This window comes from Protomyctophum parallelum (genome assembly GCF_964188405.1).
Source record: "Protomyctophum parallelum genome assembly, chromosome: 11".
NCBI lineage: Eukaryota > Metazoa > Chordata > Actinopteri > Myctophiformes > Myctophidae > Protomyctophum > Protomyctophum parallelum.
This window is the reverse complement of record NC_139707.1, coordinates 17,191,164-17,213,630: the sequence shown is the minus strand read 5'-3', so window position 1 is coordinate 17,213,630 and position 22,467 is coordinate 17,191,164. Positions and strand designations below refer to the sequence as shown.

The 22,467-nt window shown below is 42.0% G+C and overlaps 2 protein-coding genes across 3 annotated transcripts in view; one reads left to right on the top strand and one right to left on the bottom strand.

Annotated features, from left to right (window-relative positions):
• Positions 1 to 51: 51 nt before the first annotated feature.
• Positions 52 to 10,359, top strand: ofd1 (OFD1 centriole and centriolar satellite protein). Of its 2 annotated transcripts, none has more exons than XM_083776269.1 (22): positions 52 to 337; positions 454 to 657; positions 827 to 895; positions 983 to 1,010; positions 1,201 to 1,308; positions 1,448 to 1,584; positions 1,680 to 1,853; positions 1,961 to 2,067; positions 2,184 to 2,303; positions 3,343 to 3,416; positions 3,807 to 3,898; positions 4,065 to 4,254; positions 4,958 to 5,088; positions 5,276 to 5,387; positions 6,153 to 6,650; positions 6,889 to 7,042; positions 7,147 to 7,238; positions 7,975 to 8,106; positions 8,390 to 8,550; positions 8,637 to 8,819; positions 8,979 to 9,052; positions 9,730 to 10,359. In XM_083776269.1, exons 1-22 carry the CDS (start codon positions 242 to 244, stop codon positions 9,773 to 9,775), a joined length of 2,982 nt encoding a protein of 993 aa, XP_083632395.1. In that variant the 5' UTR covers positions 52 to 241; the 3' UTR covers positions 9,776 to 10,359. The 2 variants fall into 2 exon arrangements, with proteins under 2 accessions (XP_083632395.1, XP_083632394.1); XM_083776268.1 differs by having other exon boundaries at positions 5,997 to 6,650.
• A 9,964-nt stretch (positions 10,360 to 20,323) lies between these two features.
• The window catches only part of gpm6bb (glycoprotein M6Bb), a 38,803-nt gene continuing 36,659 nt past the window's right edge, over positions 20,324 to 22,467 (bottom strand). The window contains exon 7 of the mRNA XM_083776273.1: positions 20,324 to 22,072. Within this exon, the coding sequence (XP_083632399.1) occupies positions 21,923 to 22,072 (150 nt within the window). The 3' untranslated portion in view covers positions 20,324 to 21,922. The remainder of the gene's footprint in view (positions 22,073 to 22,467) is intronic.

The following is a 22,467-nucleotide window of genomic DNA, read 5'->3' as shown; positions in this document are numbered from 1 at the left end:
CGTGTCAATTGGATTTAAAAACAGAAAGGACGCTGCTGGTTGCTATGCTGGAGAGAGTAGACTCAAACAAACTGTCTAATTTATATTACGGGGTATGTTTTGTGGCATACTAATGGAGTAGTGCCCATGTAAGTCGGGAAAGGACGGCCTCTTAATTTATGATGAAACCAGAAACCCTAATTGTTGTCTACAGTTGTTTTTGGACTACTTCTATCAACACATAGAATAGAACTTGACTATCATGTCTGCTGCCAAGGAAGAAGCTTTATCCCCAGATGAGCTGCGGAAAAGACTTTACCAAACATTCAAGAATAGAGGAGTGCTTGATACACTAAAAGTAAGTAAGCTATGGTGGAAAATACTGCTGTTGTACATGTACATAACATACATCTTAGCCACCAAACTATTTACAGTAAATCACCGATCCTTATTGTGACTTTGTTCCAATTTTAGACACAGCTTCGTAATCAGCTGATCCAGGAGTTAAAGCATCCGCTTGTGAGTAGAGAAGACACAGTTCCCAGACTAGTGTCTTTGAAATCAGACTGTCTGGTGGTCTCCGCCTGTAACAGTCTTGTGGCTGATCATCTACGAACATCTGGGTATGAGTACACCCTGTCTGTATTCTACCCTGAAAGTGGCCTTAGCAAGGACAAGGTACGTGAGCAGACTGAGCACAAAAGTCTAATTTATTACACAATTGTCTAATAATGGAGTATATATTTAGACTCCCAGGATTCAGTTAATAGTAATATACCCATATAATGAAGTTATGACTAAGAACTGGAACCTTCAAATGAAAACGCCAAACGCTTTTGCTTGGCAGGTTTTCACAACAGCCGATCTTCTTCAGCTTATGAAAATAAGTCAAGAATCATCACTCTACAGATCGCTGGTAATTGGTAATACAATAATTCAGAATATGTTTTTTATATTGAAATACGTATTGATAATTACAGGTTTTTTTTAATTGTTTTCACAGACTTCAAACAAACAAAGAGATAGAAAAGGTATGCTACAGTATTGTTTCTTCTTTATTTATAAGTATACAGTGTGTGTGTGTGTGTGTGTGTGTGTGTGTATAACACTGTATATATATATATATATATATATATATATATATATATATATATTATTTATTTATTTTAAGGCTACAAGGCACAGAATCCTGATCTCTACAATATTCCCCCTATCCTCCAGGTTTTCTGATACACGTTCTAACAGAACTAATAGAATATTATACCCATGGGGTGTGCCGTGATGCTGACACGCAGACCACCACCTCACCAACTTACAGAGGGTCTCTTGGTATGATAAAACACTTCCACTTGAGTCTTCACGCCTATCATGCGTATGCATATTGTGACCTACAATGTCTTTTAAATGTATTTGAATGTTGGCTATATAACGTAAGATGCAGTGCATAATGGCATTTGTCTGTTCACAGTGGAGAAGATGAAAATGATTGACCAGGAATACGACAGTCTGCCTTCCAGGGGAGACAGATGGATCTCATATGAATCTAAACTTGCTGCATATAGAAAAGATATTGAAGCGCAGATGCATGCAGAAATAAAAACAAAGGTATATCTATTTAAAAACTGCAATTACATAACCTACCATATCCTTGCTTGAGTTATTTATGATTTGTATTGCATTGTCTCTGGTTCGTTCTCAAGATGCAACACTTTAAAGATGTTGAAATAGCCAAGGTGAAGATGGAAGAAAAAGTTCAATCGCAAAAAGAATTTGAAAAGCTGAGACGAGACACGGAGCGGACGTATGAGAGGAAAGCAGAGGCATTGATCAAAAGGGAGAAAAATGCCATTGAGCGGTTACAAAAACAACAAGAGGTAGAATTTTATACCAAGAAACGTCTATTCATCAAAAACCTATAATAGATCACAGTGTAACATCACAATTCCACTTGTTATGACTGTTGGATTTCTCTCTGTCACAGATTGAAGAAAAGGGCATGTATATGCAGAGACAAGAGGTATTGAAAGAAATTGACACGGTGCGAAACAGAGAAAATGAGCTGAAACTGAGGATGGAAGCTTTTGAAAAGTAAGGGTAATTTCATACCTTTGACTATACTAAACAAAAGACTAATGCGTTCCACGTTAACTAACCTATAGTAGGAAGTAGAGTGTGTTACTCACATTGTATGTGTATGATGACAGGACATGCCAAATTCACGAGGAGAAGATTAAGACCACGGAAGAATTACTTCGGAGGAGAGCACTGGCTGTGAAGACTTTGGAGGACACCTACGACCAAAATCTAAAGAATGATCTTTCGAGGTATTTTAATTTAAGAATATTATCATTTGTCATGCAGCTCCCATCGAGACTGTTCTCATACTAACCAGAAGATGTCACTGTGGAGTTGGGCCATGGGGTGTAAAATTATTGTTCAAGACTTCTTACGGTATTACCACATTTTAATTAAGATTACATTTACATACCTAAGGAGCAGGTGTTGGGTTCAACAGGTGTAGTGCTGATGCGGTACTAAAATGTGACAAATACAAGATCCAGTGATGATACTTAATGTTTTAGTCCCTAAAGCAGCTTTGTTTATTGCTTTTGGAATGATGTCATGTCATCATTGTTCTTTGATTGCTCATGATTAGATTAATCACTTATTCAGTTAAGCAAACCTACAGTTATGTTTATAGCTCATAGCAGGCTGATGGTAACAATCAGCTTCCACCATTGAATTTTATTTGGCCAAGTAATAAGGTGTCCTTACACCTACAATGCTATACAAGTTGGATAGATGGATTATTGTAGTAATTTAGCTCAGTTCAAAAAGCAATTGCAAAACTATTGTAATGAGGCTTTATACTGTAGAGCCACCTTGGTCTATAGGTTAATGCAGTGATACTCAAACTCAGGCCTGCAGGCAACTTCTAGCCTCCGGCACAATTTTGACTGGCCCGCCAATCGATCGTAAAACATGCACTCATTCAATGAGTGCAACCATGGAGCGGAATGTCAAGTTGGCTCAGACTCACCATGCCTGACCCCAAAATAGACGGATGCTTTCACTTTCATTTTAACATCTCATGCAAATTCAATACCACGTTGGTTACATTTAATTATTCATTTTCCAGAAAACGGTGTCAGTGTCGACAATATAAGGCACCAACGAAAGACAGAAGTTATCAAGTATAATTAATGTTGTCATTTTATCAACTGGCCCCTTGCCATTGTTGTAATGTGTCCTACAGGTTTAGCTACAGTATGTGAGTATCCCTGAGTTAGTGTTTAAGTTATATCATGTTAGCCTAAACATATTGGCTGCCTCTTACTGTATTTTTTCTTTTGTAATCATTAGGTATCAGCGTGAGTTGGATGAGGGATTTGCCAAGAGGACACAAAAGCTCATTGAAAATGAGGCTATAAACAATGGTATGTGTGTGTGTGTGTGTGTGTGTGTGTGTGTGTGTGTGTGTATTTTCTTTCTTAATTTTTTGAGGGGCGCTAGCCCCTCCTATATACATCTTTTGTCCCCACACATCTCAATATTTTCCATTGACAATGAAAGGAAAAATTGGTCAAATGTCCGCCAAATATGATTGTGCCAACACAAACATTAAATGGCATTGACAATGAATGGAAAATGTACGTCATATGTAGACGAGCAAATCGGCTAACCAATCACATAAAGTCAGTTGTTCATGAGATGATGTATAATGATAAGAGTGCCCCTTAATTATTTAAATTTTGTATTAATCTAAATAAGAACTTACCACTCAGTTATGGTGTCAGTGTCATATTTAAATGATGTTTCTGTCTCAGTGGAAACTGCTCAAATACAAAAGGAGTCGGCAGCAGTTAATGCCAAAATAGAGGAGCACAACAAAGCCTGTTCGGAGCTGCGAAGGCTGCAGGTAAATATAACATACACATTCTGAGAGTCTCTTGTATATTTTACACATGGGGACATGTTTATTTATTTAGTATTGGGTAATTCTATAAGAATTATATAATGCACTTAAACTATCTAGGTGAATACATATGTAATCCATACTTTGTCTTTGTGTTGGTTCTCCTTAGATTGAGCTGGACACATCACAGCAGCAGGCTTCTCTTCTTAGTCAGCAGAAGGAGCTTCTGAGAGATAGACTGGAGACAATGAAGGACTACCCCAGCCTGAAGAGAGAGAAGGTAGAATTGCAGGGGCAGCTGCGACTGTTGAAGAAGCAACTGGAAGAGGAACAGGAGGAGAATCGGCTCCTCCGTGCAGGTGAGGAGCGACCACTCATCCCAAGCACCTCCATGGAGACGCATACATTAATAACATTATATTGCTATCACCCTCCACATTCAGATGTCATCCAAAGCTAATGTTAAGCAGTATTAATAATCCCCTACTGCCTCCCTTGTGATAATACTTTCAATAATTTTTGAAAGTTACTTAATTGAACAATTGAACATTGAGTTCACCCTTTGAGTTTTCTCATAGTCTATTAAGTCTAATGAAGTCTACTTCCTTTGCTGCTTTCAGTGGGTGGGTGCGTGAGACAATATGACAATGTGTACTGTAGTGTGAAGATCTCAAGTTTTTGTCCCATTGGTGGTGGAACATGTCAAAAGAGGGGCCTCCATGCTCTCTGTAGCTTTGCAAACACCTACTGTATCTGAAGATAAATGGTGGAAGAATTGGGGTTAGGAATGGCTTGGAAGAGAGAAAGAGGCACAGTAAGGAAGAACAGCAGGCTCTATTCCAGGCAGAGTACAAATGTTTTCCCTTGCTCTATCACTGAAGCACACCATATTCTCCCTGTAAAATGACAGATCATGGGGATCAGTGGGTCTCTTTTCTGTAATAACAGCTTGCATTTGCTCTCATCTCAAGTAAACACAACAATTCTGCCAGTTAAATACACAGTGATGATTCACATAGTCAAACCTTTCTCACTTTTGGAGTTTCACATTATCCCTCACAGATTTGGGCAAGCCGTGTGTCGAGCAGCTGGCGTTACACACCGAGCACCGGAGGCTGCAGAATGCTCGGTTGCTGGACAAGGAGGAGTTTGACAACCAGAGACAGGTGCTGCAAGCACAGCTCCAGAGTGAGGTCAGTGACACCAGCCTGATTACAGTGTGCTACGGTCCACTTTCCCAAATAGCGCCATCTTGTCCTGGAGAGAACTGCTTGTTTAATTGCAACGTGGCCTTGCATCTGTATTGCCAGAGAGCAAAACTGTGTTCAGAGTTGTAGTGTTTATGGGGGGGTGTAATGTCTTGCCTTGTGTCTTATGTAGGTAGAACGTTGTGCCCAGTTGAAGGCCCAGCTCATTGAGTGTGAGGAGAGGGCCCAGTGGATGAATACACATGCACAGGAAATTAAAATTCAGCTTTCCCAGACTCAACAAGGTACCGAGTGTGCATGCATGCTCTACATTTTTCCCAACATAGTTTGTCACCTTGAACCCTGTTGGTTCCTCTATATAATTGTGTGTATTTCCCTACACAATAATCATCTTCATCTTTTTATGAACTGGCTTCCTCTCTTCTTCCTATATATTCTTCATATTAAAATTACTTTAGTACATAATGCACAACATCTATCAAACAAGGAGAGGAAGTCTTGACATGTTCAGCTTTTGTCCCCTCACGTCTCATATTTGCCATTGACAATGAAAGAAGAAATTTGGTCATTTGTGCCTCAAATATGACGTAAATTTGTGGCAACACAAACATTAAATGCCATTGACAATGAAGGGAAAATTTACGGCATATGTAGACGAGCAAATCGGCTCACCATTCACATAAATTCAGTTGTTCATGAGATGATGTATGATGATGTATAATGATAAGAGCGCCCCTCACTTCACACGGGTGTGTTTTTTCTTATTCTTGCTCTTCCATGGTGGTTGGTCGTTTTGTATTAGACCTCATAGTATCTTTTTCTTTTTCTTTCCATTTCCTTTTCTCCTTCTTTCTCCATCTTTGGTGTGTCGTCTCATCATGTGATGACTGCAGCTCTTGAGCGTGAAGTGCTGTGTAACCCAAAGCCCTCTCTTGTGGACCGTTCTATACTGGAGCTTAGTGCAGACAAATTGCTTCCCCCTGACATCTATGTGGATAGGGCTCTGCTGAAGGGCAGGGTGGGTCGTGATGATGATGGTGTGTGTGAAGCAATAGGTGGGCCCATGAGATGGCACCGGAGCCACCCTGCCCGGACTCACTCTCCGGACTCTGACTCGGAGTGGCTGGCTGGAACCAAATTCCGGATTCGTGAGTTGGAGAGGGAATCGGATAACCTGGAGCAGGTGTATAGGAATTATCAGCAGAGGGCACTGCATTCCATGAGACCCCACTCCCCACAGCAAGCGCATCCCATGCCGTTCTCCCATCGCACCCGCCCTCGCTCGCCCCAGAAACCTCAGGTCTCTCAAAGGCCACTCTCTCCCCAACACCTGCCCATTGTAACCTCCTGCCCAGCCCCCCAGCAGAAAGCAACCTTCTCGGCAGAGCAGGCCCAGCATCAGATCTCAGGTGTGCAATTGTCTGCCGAGCCCTGCTGGTCCAGAGCAGACGAATGCCCTCGTGAGGACAACTCCTCTCCTTCCCGCCGCCTGTCCTCCACCCCACGCTCGCTCTCCAGTAAGCAGCTTCAAACGACACTCATGGAAGGTACTGCAGAAGCGTTTTTATTTTATCCTGTCACTGTCAAATAATTCAAAGTGATATCCCATTTTAAACTGTGGGGAATATAACTGTAAAAGTGTTTCACTTCGTCAGCACCCTTACTGGTATCCCTCTCTGAATTTGACACAGTAAAACCCACATCCTGACACTTCAGGTGTTTGAATCTTGTTTATATTATAGGAGCGGTGCATATTAAACAAAATTGCCTTTTTGCCCTCATTAGCTGCCGTTTCTCCTGTGCCATTCCCCGACTTGTCACCCAAGAGACACCCCTCTCCTCCCCCCCGTGGGGGGGTGGTATCCCCAGGGGACTCCTCTGCTGACCTCAGCCCACCTCGCAGCCCCCAGCTCAAGAGCACAGCACGAGACCAGTGCAGGTAACACCTGGCATGCATGGCTTTAATGAGGACAGGACAGTATTGGTCATTACTGAGGGACAGACTATGCTATAGCCTTATCTGTCCGTCATTGTCCGTTCCAGCCCAGAACAGGTTCAGCGTGTTTTCTCCAGCGCAGAGTCCTCGCCACAGCCTGAGAAGATAAGCCTTCAAGATCTCACAGAGACCCTCCCAGGTAGCCCACATTGCTGTTGGATTAGTGTGCGCGCCTCTGAATAAACATTAAGCATAGAATACACAGTTGCATGACGTTATGAGAAGACAGGATGAATGGATAAACATCAGGCTGTTATATACGTTGTGACTGAAGGTGCTCTGCAGTCTCTCCTTGTATAGCACAATTAAGTAGCACCACAGATGGTTGTATTTTTGTTAGGATTTGGAGTGTAGATTATGATTATCTCGATCCTGCTGTGCACCGCCTGCAGGTTTCCTGTTCTGTCTCTGAATACATGAAGCTGTGATCACAGTCTGGGATGATCAGAATGAGCCTAGGGGTGATATGAAGACCTTCTCTATATTTCATCATTAGCTAAATGAATGAGCTAGGCATCCGATGAAAAAAAGATACATTTTCTATGTACAGTAGGCTTGTCCAACTGTCGGACCATGGGTCTGCGAAGGGGTCCAAACAGGATGACACCCCATACATCCATTATACCTGGACACTTTACAGAACATTTAGCAATGCTGTTAATTTCCATGATTTCCCTCAGGATTATACTAATAGAAATTCCCAAATCTGTAATGGGTTTTCTTTATGAATGTGTGACTGGCCTCCAAAGTGTCCTCTCAGTGGCCCCTGCACAATGGTGGAGATGAAGGCCAGCTGATTATGTATTCTGTGCTGGTCCTCTTGGCCAAGCTGCATTATGGTGGAGCATAAAAGATCTCATTGTGTTTGCCTCCAGAGCCCAGCCGCATTCCAGAGCCGCTCCTGGACACGGCCATCTCTCTCTCAGAGGATGGCCCCGCTGTCGCCCCTCTGCAGGCTCCACGGGACCTCCCAGACACCCAGATCCACACGCAGACACACAGAGGTGGTGAGTCACTTAAGTTCTCTTTAGTTGACCCTTCACAACAAGCACGGCTGTCTTTCACCTTCCATTTATCAATTCCCTGATAGACATATACATCCATACCACTGTCTCTCATGCATTGCATCTACTACTGTCTCATGCAATACATCCATACACACAGTGACACCAGTCTCTCATGGAATACATTCACACCAGTCTCATGCTGGCAGGTGTAGAATATATTGCAGCTCAGAGAACCCACACTGCTATAATTGAACTAAACTGAAGTTGCTGTGTGTTGTGGAAGGCCAACAACGTCCAGGTGAACCTTCTGCTCCCGAAGATGAGGAAGATGAAGAGCTGAGGTGGGAGAGGGAGAGACGGGAACGGCAGGCTCGTCGGCAGAGGGAGCTAGAGGAGGCTAAGGAGTGGGAACTAAGAGAACTAGAGAGACTGGAGAAAGAGACGGTAATGATCAAAACACAGAATTCCCCCCAGAATATCTGCCTCTTATCTATGTAGATTGAGCATTAACACCATGTGCATCTGACCAGGCTTTTGAAGAAGTGGTGCAGTGTGGACTGGGAGGGGAAGAGGAAGCAAAAGAGAGAGGAGGCCGTGAAGAGGAGGAGGAGGAGAAAGATGAGGAGACCGGCGGGCAGAAGTCCTCAGAGGGAAATCCTCTGGAGAAGTACATGAAGCTGGTCCTGGAGGCCAGAGAGAAGCAGCGTGCACAGGTGAGTCATTTACGCCTGCACTTAAACTTGGGGCTTTGACCTGCATCCTCTATATATTAAAAGTGTGTGTGTGTGTGTGTGTGTGTGTGTGTGTGTGTGTGTGTGTGTGTGTCTCTGTGTGTCTGTGTGTGACTGTGTGTGTGTGTGTGTGTGCGTCAGAGCCCCGGACAAGAGGCACCACCACAACACATCAGCCCAGATTTGAAGAGTTTGTCTGAGGAGAAAGATGACAGGTAACTAAATAATTTTGACTTTGTATGGTGAGAAAACAGTTTTTTTGCTGCCGGGTACACTTGAGAATACCCTCTGTGTGATCTGCCATTTGTAGCACTTTGATAGTGATGTACTGTATATATTGATTTCAGTACATGAAAATCAACTTGCAGACACTTCATAATTATTGCTTAAGATTATTCTTTTTGGCCCAGGCCGTAGCGTAACGGTCTGGGCACCGGACTGGTAATCCAGTCGCAGTGTGCCGCGGGTTCGACTCCCGGACCCGACACGGCCTTTACTGCATGTCATCCCCCCATCTCTCTCCCGTTTCCTGTCAGCCTACTGTCTGTCCCTTCAAAAATCAATAAAAGGCGTAAGCCGCAAAAAAAATATCTAAAAAAAAAAAAAAAGATTATTCTTTTTAATAAGGTCATGTCATTTTGTGTGTGACCTAACCTTTGGATGCAGAATAACTTTTCTCTCCCTTCCAGATATAAAGCCCAGTAATAAAGCGTTATACTGACAGGGTTATCAGCTTGTTTTGCAAAGTGTGTCTTTGTCCTGGAGCCCTTGGCATTCTGTATTGTAGCTTGTATTAATATCCGGTGGCTTGTTGATTGAGCGATGATAATTATTTCCCACATTCATATTGGCATATGTAGGCTTCGACTAATCAACTGTCCTGTTTCCCCAGCATTGCAGTATACTCGCAAGAAGCTGTGGATGATGACTTCTGGTGAACTGCTTCTACTCAAGATGCATAATGAGCTGAATACAATGAGTTGACTTGACATGTACTGTATATATTTTGTTATAAGTTGACAGTGTTTGTAAGTGTTTTATTAGTTTATATCAAATTGTTTTTACCAATACATTCTAGTGACGTTGTTCACAGGAACACACACACACACACAAACCTCTGTCACCACACAAACTCTGTGAATGAAATTACAGCTGTCAGATTTGTCATGTTACCTGGCTAAGAAATCACAGCTTTATAAGATCTAGGAATGAAGATTGACAGTCAATCTCCATATTTATATTCATATTTACACAGAGCAGTTTAGCAATGAAGATTTCTGACTTAAAGGGCACTTTCACAGGATGCAGGTCTGCTGACATTGACTGTAGCAGTTTAACTAGAATTGATTTTATTTTGTTTTGATGTGTGTGACTGTGTGTGTGTGTGTGTGTGTGTGTGTGTGTGTGTGCGCGTGCGCGCGCGCGTGTCACTCTGAGACAGCTGAGACTGTCTGATACGGCTCCGAGTCCTCCCAGGAATTGCAAACGTGTCACCAACATTTTGAACTCAACCTGTGTGAGTGAATGACAAATAAACCAATTTGAATAGATACTAACTTTTTGGCTCATTTCCTTTACATAATCAATACATATTTCCCTTTGTTGCATTACTATATGTGCTGCTAACCTATCATCAAGACATTAGCAGGGACAGTGAAAAATTTGCATGTAGGCAAAGTATTAATATTTACATGGGGGGGGGGGGGGGGTGGCCTGAGGCACTGTGCATACTGTTGAAACTGTTTCTGGGGGGGCCAGGCCTGAAGCACTGCATGGCTAAATCTCCAGCAAACTAAAGTCATGCATGCACCTAAAATATTTGAAATGTTCACCTTTGAAGTGGATTGAAATTTTCTGTTTTAATAATGCCATTTCCATAATTTGCACTCCAGAGACAATTTATTCACGCGGTCAACTCCTCTCCCTTCCAAAGATTTACTGTAGCCTGCCCTACATAACATTTAGCTGACAACTATCATTGGTGGTTTGTTCTCCTACAAAACCGTACCTTTGAAATTTAAAGTGGGTTGAAAACATTTATTTTTTATTTATTGCATCCTTGCATGATAGTCCATACAAGGATGTCATCTCCTGTTTAGTTACATCATTAATTATGCCATTGATTGATTAATTGAATATGTTATTAACAGTGCAGAAAAAAAGCACAGGAAGTACAGTACAAAGTACAGTTCAATACAAGCAAGGTCTGCTAGAGGATTAAAGTGTCCATGAAATGTCCATATTATGTCCACATGTCTCTTAGGAGTTCAGTTAAGTTCTCTTTTTTAGATTTTCTTTCTTTCTATTTTGTAGAGACTTCATACTGACATGAAAGGACAAAAAAGGTATTCTTCTCTGTACCTACCATGACCAAACCAGAGTGGTGTCAAACCCAACAGGTGATTGTAATAAGGTGATTATGATTATTAGGGCCACTGCCACATTCAACCTACCCATACAACAGCTAGACCACAAAAGCAGAGCACAGTAGATGACACTATCCCACCATGCATACACCATACAAATAAAATACAGTTTGCTAGCCAAACAAAAATACATTCACGATATGCTGCATTATGCATACAGTGTAACTGGGACAGCTACAGATGCTGTCCTCATACTAACCAGAAGATGTCACTGTGGTGTTGATGGTCAATGGAGGACCAAGGTGTAAGATTGCTGTTCAAGTCCTCACATAATGAATTATACATTTATCCTGAGTTAACTGGTTTAGTGCTGATGTAGCCTCGGAGATGTTTTTATTTCCAGGGAGTGCTGATGCAGTGTGATGAGATCCAAATTATGATACTTCAAGAATGTTATGGTCCCTAACAGCCAGTCTTTGATGTACAGTAGGTGTCACTCAGTCTCCAATGATTCGCTTACCATCAACACACAAAGCCATGAAACTCAATACTAAAACTATTAATTCATAACTTAATATGTGTCACATATTGCAATATGGCCATGAAGTACAATTATAAAGACATGTCAACATGTGAACTATTCATCAGATGTGACAGCATTTGAAAGCTTGTCTCAAGCCATTAAGTAGTTAAGTAGTCTTTAATTTACCTTTGCTTTTTTTCAATTCCTCAATTATTTTTATGAACGGAATCAAATGTTTTATGGCCATGATTGACCAGGAGCCTGGTTGGCTTGGTGATGATGCAGTTATAAAAAAATCACGTATATTTATTCTATTTTTGAAAGTTAACACAAATCAACACAAATGCAATTTCAGCCTTTTAGTTTTTTCTATTATGTGGTCGAGTGAAGTCAACTTTCTTTGATGCCTTCAGTGGGTATATGTGCTGACTGAGACAGTCTAAACTCTAAACTATCTAGACTGGAGATGCACAGTAGTGTGAACTTAAATCTTGTTCTCTCTCCAACTGCTTCTGGCTCAGCAGTTGACTCTTTTTAGACGTGACCCGCCTGTCAATGAGACAGCTCCATGCTGTTTGTAGCTTTGCAAACAGCTCTCTGAAGAGAAAACGGGGGTTTGGGGTTAAGAATAGCATGGCAGAGAGAAAGGAGCACAGTAAGGAGAGAGCTCTCTATACCCCTGGCAGAGTACCAATGTTTTTAACTCGTTCTCACTGAGGCGTACAATCTTCTTCCTGTTAAGGAAGATCATGGGGCCTCTTTTCTGTAATAATAACTCTGTGCCATTTGCTCTGATCTCGACACAAGACATGCTGCCAGACAGTGTCAGTCAAATACATGCAGCCAGAAATTATGTTTTACAGAATAGGCTACTTGCAATAGAAGTAGAGTATTATTTGAACATAGTAGGCTACCATGAGATTCTGTCTCACTCTCATATTGTCCCTCTCAGATTTGGGCAAGCTGTCTGTATAGCAGCTGGTGTTAGAGATCCAAAGGCTGCAGAATGCTCGGTTGCTGGACGAGGAGGAGTTTGACAACCAGGGACAGGTGCTGCAAGCGCAGCTACAGAGTGAGGTCAGTGACACCCATAGAGTGTGGGAAACAATACGTTCCACTATTCTCTGCAAAGCAAAGCTTATTTTCTACCAGGCCTGAATGTGTCTGTCTGTCTGTCTGTCTGTCTGTCTGTCTGTCTGTTGGACACAGCTGGACCAATCTGCGTGAAACTTTACGCACGCATTACCCCAGTAAGCCAACCTTTACCACGTCCACAAATAACTCCTGGTGGAGTTTTGCGCTCCAAGGAGCACACTTTTCTAGTTTATTATGAATTTTCAAAAACTTTTGACGGTTTAAGTTTATAGTGCCACCATTAAGACTATTATCCCACACTTTGCCAGTTGAGTTAGTTGGGCGTGGGCCTAATACTGGACATTTGTGCAAAGTTTTGTTTATGTTCATTGCATGGCGCCTGATATAAGAGCCCTGATTTCCTGATTGGATTCATTCTACCCGATCAAGAACCCTACCATCTCTCTAGGCCTATATCATTTGATAATGGCATATTAAAAACATGACTTGTACACCCAATGAAAATATAAACTTCACAGAATATATACCACTTCGAATTATAACAATCGGTTGAAGATTATCTGAATATTGCACAAATAAAATCTCAACTTCTTTGCAACGGGCCATTGGCAGCAGCACTGGCAGTGGCAGTGTTTTACCTGATTGATTGATTGATTGAAATATTTATTAACAGTTTGTAGAATTTACAGTACATTTTAAGCACAAACTCAATACAAAGACTGTTAACTGTGAGTGGACGACCCAATTAAGCATTACACTTGTTTACAACAGGGTCCACATTGTTCAATTCATCAAAACATTTAGAGACATACAAATAGACACTTCTATGTAGCTAAAGAACAGAACAGGAATTCATCATATAGGAAGCAAAAAGGGAAAAGATACATATACAGTGAGGGGAAATGGGGTGGGGGGGGGGGATTCAGATTTTACAGAGGCCAGTTTCGAATTGCAGCCATCCGTAGGTGCCCTTTGAGAGCGGTTTTGAAGGAGTCAAGGGATTCACATGTCTTAATGACTGTTGGTAGGGCGTTCCACATTTTGGTGGCATAGGAGCGAAAAGAATTTAGTCCCTTGTTTGTGCCGAATCTGGGTTGTACATGGTTTGTTGTACTCCCTCTGGTGTTGTGGGTGTGGACTTCGTTTACACTAAGGAAGTATTTAGACAGGTACATGGGTATCTTGGTGGTGTATCGAATCTTGTGGACCAGACCCATTGCAAGATGCTGTACTCTGTCGTCGACCCTAAGCCATCCCAGCCTGTCAAAGTGGGCAGGGGTGAGGTGGGTTCGGGGGGTGAGGCCAAGTAGGAGCCTGACCAGTTTGTTTTGGGAGGTCTGGAGCCTATAGGCCTACTTGCCAAGCCGTGTATATCCACGGCTTCCCAAGCCGTGTATATCCATCCATGGTGTCTGCCCAGGTGTTGTACATTTTATATAGAATAGGCTAACTTAATTACAGATGGTCAGTGAGTTTTGACCTGCTGCTGATAATGTGGTTAAACTTTTACGTTTTGAGACACATCACACATGGGAGGAGGAGGAATCACAGCCAGGTAATTAATAATAATAACTGTGCCAAAACGCAGTTTTGTATGTGCATTGAGTCACTGGAACAACCTCTCTGTAGTCCGACCCCAAACCCTAACCATAACCCCACGTTTTGGTGGTTAGACCCCCCCATCCCCCCCTCCCCTAGGGTGGTGGGGGGGACGGGGGGACGGATTTTGTGTTGCGCCACTGCAGTGTGGTTCGTCCCCGCTCATGATGATGAATCAGATGATGCTGGTGATGGTGTGTCCAGCAGCAAAGCAACATGTGAGCTTGGAGTGACTCTTTGGACTCTGACTGGAGGTGTACAGGAACTACCAGCAGAGGGCAGTGTGCTCCATGAGACCCACAGCAAGTGCATCCCATACTACCATTCTCCCATCACGTCCTCCAGAAACCTCCGATTTCTCCATGGCCGCTGAGTCTCTACCCAACACCTGCACACTGTAACCTCCTGCCCAGCCCCCCACCCCCAGCAGAAAGCAACCTTATCAGCAGAGCAGCAGATCTGAGGTACCGTATGCCATCATCTGCCGACAGAAGCCAGGGAGGACAGCTCCTCTCCCGTCGCAGCAGTGCCTGTCATCCACCCCGCACTCGCTTTCCACTAAGCAGCTTCAAAGGGAACTCATAGAAAGCACTGAAGTGGTTTCATTTTATCCTGTTAAATCACTCAAAGCGAATAGATATGACAGATCCACTTTAAAACTGTAAATGTGTTTAACTCTGTCAACGCCCCTATACTGGTGCCTGTCTGTCTCTATATTTAATACAGCTTAAGAACGTTTTACACATTTGACACAGTTAACCCATGTCCTATCACGTCAGGTGTTTGAATCCTGTTCATATTCTAGAAACTAAATTCCCCACCCCCCATTTCTCAGTGCCATTCCCTGACTTGTTGCCTAAGATACATCCTCTCCACCCCGCAGCTAAAGACCAGCGCAGGTAACACCTGACCTGGCATGACATGACTGGCATGGTTTTAATGAGGACAGGACAGTATTAGTAATTATACTCTATAGTAAATACCCTTGCCGGCTTGCCTGTGCCTCGTTGTCCAGCACAGGTTCAGTCCTCACCACAGCCTGAGAAGATAAGCCTCTCAACAGAGGCCCTGCCAGGTAGCCCACACTGCTGTTGGATTATAGGCTACTGTACAGTAGTAGGCTATGTAGCCCATTCTTGAGTTGTCCATACTATTTGAACTACAACACCTCACATTGTTGTGTTCTCAAAAAGATTGCATTTTGTTTTCTCTCATTGCTGATATTTTAAGAACAGTTCTACGAATTCCCTCACATTTTATTTAAATTGTAAAACATTCAGAATTGTGACTGAAGGTGCTTAATCTGCAGTCCCTCCGTTAAAAGCACTACTAATAAGTAGCACCAGTGATAATTGTGTTTTGTTGGATGTGGTACAGAGATGATGATAAAGATCTCCATCCTGCTGTGCACCGCCTACGGGTTTCCTGTTGTGTCTGAATCCATAGTCTGGGATGATATGAAAACCTATTCTATATTTTACATTAGCCCAATGAATGAGAGCTAGGCACCCGGGGAACCTAGCAAAGCCCTGGACAAAACAAAACAAACACACAAACTTGCCTGGACACTTAATTTCCCTGAATTCCCTCAGTTCAGAATTAATTATTAACTATCAATCTGGAATGGTGGTTTGGATTTCAACACGGCTGTTTTTTTGTTTGTTTTTTTGTTTTTTTAATGAATGTGTGACTGGCCTCCAAAGTGTCCTCTCAGTGGCCCCTGCACAATGGTGGAGATGAAGGGCAACTGATTATGTATTCTGTGCTGGTCCTCTTGGCCAAGCCGCATTATGGTGGAGCATAAAAGATCTCATTGTGTTTGTCTCCCTCCAGAGCCCAGCCGCATTCCAGAGCCGCTCCTGGACACGGCCATCCCTCTCTCAGAGGAGCCCCCCGATGGCCCCGCTGTCGCCCCTCTGCAGGCTCCACGGGACCTCCCAGACACCCAGATCCACATGGAGGAGGTGAGTCACTTAAGTTCTCTTTAGTTGACCCTTCAAAAGCATGGCCATCAGTTTCCTCGATGTACTGTACATATACATGAACACCACAGTAGCTCATGCAATACGGCCATAAATGCAATACATACTCACCACAGTCTCATGCAATATGCCCATACATACCACAGTCTCATCTATTACATTTGGGAGAGTTCCACGCCCACATATTTGTGTCCATGGAGCACACATCTTTGTGCGTCAGTTCAGTTGACCAAGTCAGACACCGTGACGTATGTGGAGTATGCGGAAGTGCCGTTGCTTTGTCGCCGTGATACGTCACTGTATTGACCTCTGCGTCTTCAACCCAGCGTTGTGGGGTCTGCGACTACTGGCCAATCACAACGGACTGCTTGGCGTTAGACATGAGTGCGCCGCCACGGAATCTTTCCCCCATCTTGGATCTGTCCTCGTCTCCCCAAATGAGTGCAACTGGCTCCTTAATACTGTCCGCCAGGGGCACTGTTGTGCAGTTTCAATCGAGGAAAGATCCAAGATGGCGGAAAGATTCCGAGACAGATTAAAGACAGGATTAAAACACTTTTATTGAAAACTACGGGCCTACGGGTTTCAAAGGCTAGGCTAGCAGATAAACCGGACAGGTGGGGCATCTGGGTAAGCACCTTAGATTTTGCATTTGTACCATGGGGCGAGTTCGCTTAGACTCTCGTAGATTGAAAATGTCAGAATTGATAAATACATCTACGACTACGAGAGTCTAAATCTTAGGCTAACACCACATCTAGACACTGTGTTAGAATGGAATGCTGTAGCCAATGGCCATGGATTGCATCTAATCCATGCAGTCTATCCAAAATGTCTGACGTGCACAATTTATTCTTCATTGTTAAGTAAGGTGTTTCATGTTGAGCTGGTAAATTAAATGAGGACATGACACGAATGTCAAATCAGAGTGGCCTCTGATTTGACATTCGTGTCATGTCCAAAATGTTCTGCGTTCCCCTATTCGAAACTGGCGACCACACACCAGAATACTGCCAACAACACTGTAAAACTAATTGTAATTTTGACTATATAAAAGAAGGATGTGTAATGTTTCTTCACTAGCAAATACTGCGTGTGTGTGTGTGTGTGTGTGTGTGTGTGTGTGTGTGTGTGTGTGTGTGTGTGTGTGTGTGTGTGTGTGTGTGTGTGTGTGTGTGTGTGTGTGTGTGCGTGTGCGTGTGTGCAGGTTGAGGGTCTGCATGATGAAAATTGGTCAATGAAAACATGCATATCATGTTCCTAACTGTTTATAATTTAATACATAGCCTGATAGTATCTAGATGTAGGGTGAAAAGTTCCCAAATCAGGATTTGAGCCAGCCGTGAGTTCATGAAACAGTGATTCATCCCCTGCACCACATTAAAGCATACTGTGACAATTATATACTTAGCGCCATAGGATTTAGATAACTAGGAAATCACAACACATGTTGTTAGCTTTAGATTTAGATATATCTACTAGTGCAATAAATACCATGCACTTTACCACCGTGGTTCACACTTAGTCAGTTCTTATGCACACTCTTCAGTTAAAGGTATATTCAGTGATTTCACTTAATTCAAATATCACTTATTTTTTTGTTTTGTTGTGATAATCCTCCCTACTATAGAGTGTGCTGACCATATAAGGAGTTCCTCCCTGTCCCCAGTTAACCCCTGGGGGTCAAAAAACCTTAGGTTTCGTTTTTGACTCTCTATCCTGATTGGACGAAAGGCTTAGGTCCCAGCCAAAAACGAAACCTAAGGTTTTTTGAGTGAAATCACTGAATATACCTTTAAAGATTAAAGCCAGATACAAATAACTTGGAAGACATTGTTGGAAGCAAGAATCAATTTGTACACAATCTATTATTCGGGGGTTGTTTTTCTTATCAAATCAATTTCACAACTAAATTCCAGTGGTTTTGTTTAGTAGCTTAGATATGACATCCACATTTGGTCCACAGGTCAAAGTCTATATTTTATCTATTAGTGATGATACACACGTAGACAGATTTAGCCATCATCTCTACTGTATATGAAAAACAACAACATAACATTACAGAGTGGCATTCATATTTTATTTGCCTTTTTCATAAAAATGGTTGACCAACTGGTGGGGGGGACATCATCATACAGCGTGTTCCATTCAGACACTACATCGTTGTCCTGGTGATTGATAGGTAGCCTTGATTCTATTGTTTTTGGTTCATTACACAGGAAACAGCATGAGGCAATATGTTATCTACAAACTAGTCTCGTGTAGCCAGACAACTATTCCACAATCTCCGAATGCTATATAGAAGAATTAGAAAATTGCGAGAGGCAACAGTCTGGCAATGCAAGACTATGTCCAAACATACATAGCATTGCTGCATTGGTGTACATGCATCTGTCATGTTGCTGCTGTGATTGGCTATTTTAGGTTAACAACACGATGTGCAAATTAAAGTATAAATCACATTATACCTTTGACTAGTCTGCTACTCTGCTTATCACAGGCTTGCTACTGAATAGCTCAATATTGTCTTACAACACCCACAGTAAAGTCCTTAAACTCTGAGTTTACAAATGTTGGTTACAATTGTAACGGTCCACATCTGTACACTCTCGGAGTCTGAGTTACAATGGACAAAGTAATACTGAGCATTTGCCGTGCGTTGGCCAAAAAAAGGATCACAATGGTCTACCTTAAATTAATTCACAAAGAATTGACACTCAGAAAACATGGGTATACTATGACTATAACAACATAGAAGATGCATACCTTTAACTTGGTAAAACATAAACTACAGAACATCTATAATTAATTATGCTAAAGACATACACTACAGTAGATTAATTTGTATTTGGTTAGGGGAAAAAGGAAAAGATAGAAAACAGGCAAACACTGCCTACTATTTAAGTAAGTATAAATGATGGTACATCATTTATATCACTGGAGAAAGGTTTTCTTCATCAAATATAGAAAAAAACAAGATATCCCTGTAATTCTCCTATCTAACAGAATCAAAGATTACGTAAGTAATTATGTCAGTATTATAACAATTGCACATCAAAAACACATGCAATACCAAAGTTTAAAAAAAAAGTGGTATTTATCTTCAATAATAACAAAAGAATATATATAACTGTATATATCACACTACAATTCCTGATTTGTACCACCTCAAATTTATATCTAAACAGTTTTGCAGGTCTTCCAGATGTGGACTTAATATTCAACGTGACTAAATAGTAAATACAAACAGTCTCTAAACATTTGCCATGGTAAAAACAAGTACATTTTCAACTTTGTTACATAACCCCATTTATATGTAATTGCCACAAATGGGAATTTAGAACAATCAGAAGAATAGAACAATTAGCAAGCATTCTATGCAGCTATTTCACTTGCATATTCTAGGGGTACTTTAAACTTTAAAGCACCATACAGCCTGATTTATAGTTTCTCGTGCAACGGTGTCCCTTGCGGCAAATAGACGAGTTCTACAAGTTCACAATGCAGCATGTTATGAGCTTGTAGATTGATATAACTTCGGCACAGGACACTGTCGTACAACTATGTAGGCTAAAATTAGGCATAATATTTCAATGTACCAGACGAGTGGTTGCAAAATGGTTATGGTTTGAGGAAAGCTGGCGGTTGAAGAGAGAGGGTGTGATTCAACTCTCACCAGGCCGTCCCAGTCTGAATTGCCAATTAAGCCTGATTTATGCTTTATTGTAAGACCATGTCGTTCACCAACTGAAACGTGATGTGATGGGTCCCGTCTTTCAGTTTGAAATCAGTTCATTTCGACGAGAGACATGGTCATACAACTAAGGTCATACAACAAAGTAGAAATCAATGAGGCTTTAGGCTGGCAGTAGGCTATTTAAAAAAATATATGAGTTGTTATTCCAAAACATAACGGAGGTGAGGATGTCTCCCTCTTATCGAGGGTGATAACAGCTCTTAGATGCTGTCTTTTGCGCTTGGTGCACACATGCTCCCCCCTGCCCAAACAATCAGCCTTGTGAGAAGTGGTGTGTGTTCTAATATATAAATTAATACAAAGAGGTCCAAAAAAGCTCTTGATAAAGCTCATTTCATCCCAAGATTGGCAACAATCCACACTTACAAAAGCAAGTTATTCTCATGATGTCATGCTTGATATTCTGTAATGATGACTTTCGCAGAAGTTGTGATGTCACAGCCACAATCAAACTGCCATGCAGTAAAGGGCCAAGTGCGCAGTTCTTTCCTTGAAGCGGCAGCCTAATTCATATTTTGCCGTACGACAGTGTTGATCGGCCAAAATCAGTTGTTATGGGTGAGCGACACCACCATACGACAAAGTGCAAATTTGGCTTATGGGTAACATTCAAACAAAAATGGATAAGTTGTGGTTTGCAATGTGTACTACAGGATCTATTGTACTTGAGGTAGTGTTAATAATATCGGTATCGGAATCGGAATCGGTATCAGCCGATATGACCCTGCAAATAAACCGGAATCGGATTGCATAAATGTAAAGATTTAAATGATGTAGTAGGTAATTCAAACTGTCAATTGACCAGCCCAATGACCAGTCAAAATATCTAACTGTATTGTTTGCTTGATCCTAATACTTAATAGAAGAACGATAGCTTACAGAAAGCAACAGTAACACCACATCTAGGCACTATGTTACAATGGAATGCTGTACCCAATGTGTAGGCCTTGGATTGCATCTAATGTCTATCCAAAATGTCTAACGTGATTCTTCATTGTTAAGTAAGGCGTTTCATGTTGTGCTGGGAAATTAAATGAGGAATGCGTCTCTGATTTGAAAAAGGAAGAAAGTATCGTGTCATGTCCACACACCAATACTGCCAACAACACTGTAAAACTAAATGTAATTTTGACTATATAAAAGGATAGTGCAATGTTTCAAGCTCCACCAGCCAAGACTGTAGTGTGCGTGCGTCCGTGCGTGCGTGCGTGCGTGCATGGTTTTTTTTTGGGGGGGGGGGGGGGGAGTTGGGGGGCGGGATACAGAAATAAAAAAGGACAAATCATCATATTTCAAGGCTACTATTTCCTCCAGGAAAAACAAAAGCAAACAATAGCATTCATTGCATATTTACATATGCAACACAAAGCAGAGGTTCCAACACACTTCCTGGTAAGTTAGTGCAGAAAGCAACAGTGATGCATTAGTTTGTTAGGAGCCTGGTTAGTACTGTACTGCAGTGTAGTGAGTGCAACTGGCAGGTTATTGTGGCTGAATGTGTTCTTGGTCCAGAGAGGGGCACCTCTAAGACTCATTTAAGCCTAACTTGCACTTTGTCGTACAACGTATTCGCACAGTGAAAATAGAAGATCTACAAGCTCACAACGCGCTTGATCACGAGTCACGACACGCTGTGAGCTTGAAGTTGTGCTATTTTCAGTATGCGACGTCATCATACGATGGAGCATAAGTTTAAGCAAGGCAAACAAGCCCTTTAGTGTCCGAGTGTCTGCATGTGTGCTGCATGTGGAACTCTGGTGTCCTTATGTGTAGGAATGGAGGCATTCCTTTGAGCGTGATGTCATATCCTGCAGCTCCCGTTCCTCCTTGATTTTGATGTCTTGGTAGGCATGCAAGTGACTGGCGTCCTTTAGGTAGGCCCAGTTTGCTGACAGAATCATGAGGAAGTGTATCTGTAAGAGAAGGGTGGGGGTTGATGGCCCGTGAGCATGTCAAGACGCAAAGCGAGCTAAAAGGAAGTCAGAGCTACATCACAAACAAAAGTTAAGCTTGACAAAGGACATAACACACAAGCATGTCAAGCGAAATTACTGACTGTTAAGATTATTATTGAAATCACTATTACTGTCACTAGTATGCTACTGACAGTGCTACAGAGAAATTAAGGCACTTTGAAGGGGAAGAGATTAGAATAGGATAGGGATGGTGCTGGATGTTGACACATGCAGGCGGTTAATAGAAAGCTAATTAAATTCCACGAGTGTTGTGAGTCTGAGCCTATTTATTGTAGACCACAGTAAATATTATGATTTATTATTACCTTATACTCTCTTGTCTCTTAAAGTGA

Bases quoted from the DNA above. Each gene is read 5' to 3' on its own strand.
- ofd1 (XM_083776268.1), top strand. From the start codon at position 242: ATGTCTGCTGCCAAGGAAGAAGCTTTATCCCCAGATGAGCTGCGGAAA. The intron at 8,551-8,636 runs GTAATGATCAAA...GCATCTGACCAG, and splicing joins AGAGACTGGAGAAAGAGACG to GCTTTTGAAGAAGTGGTGCA. The intron at 9,053-9,729 runs GTAACTAAATAA...CTGTTTCCCCAG, and splicing joins TCTGAGGAGAAAGATGACAG to CATTGCAGTATACTCGCAAG.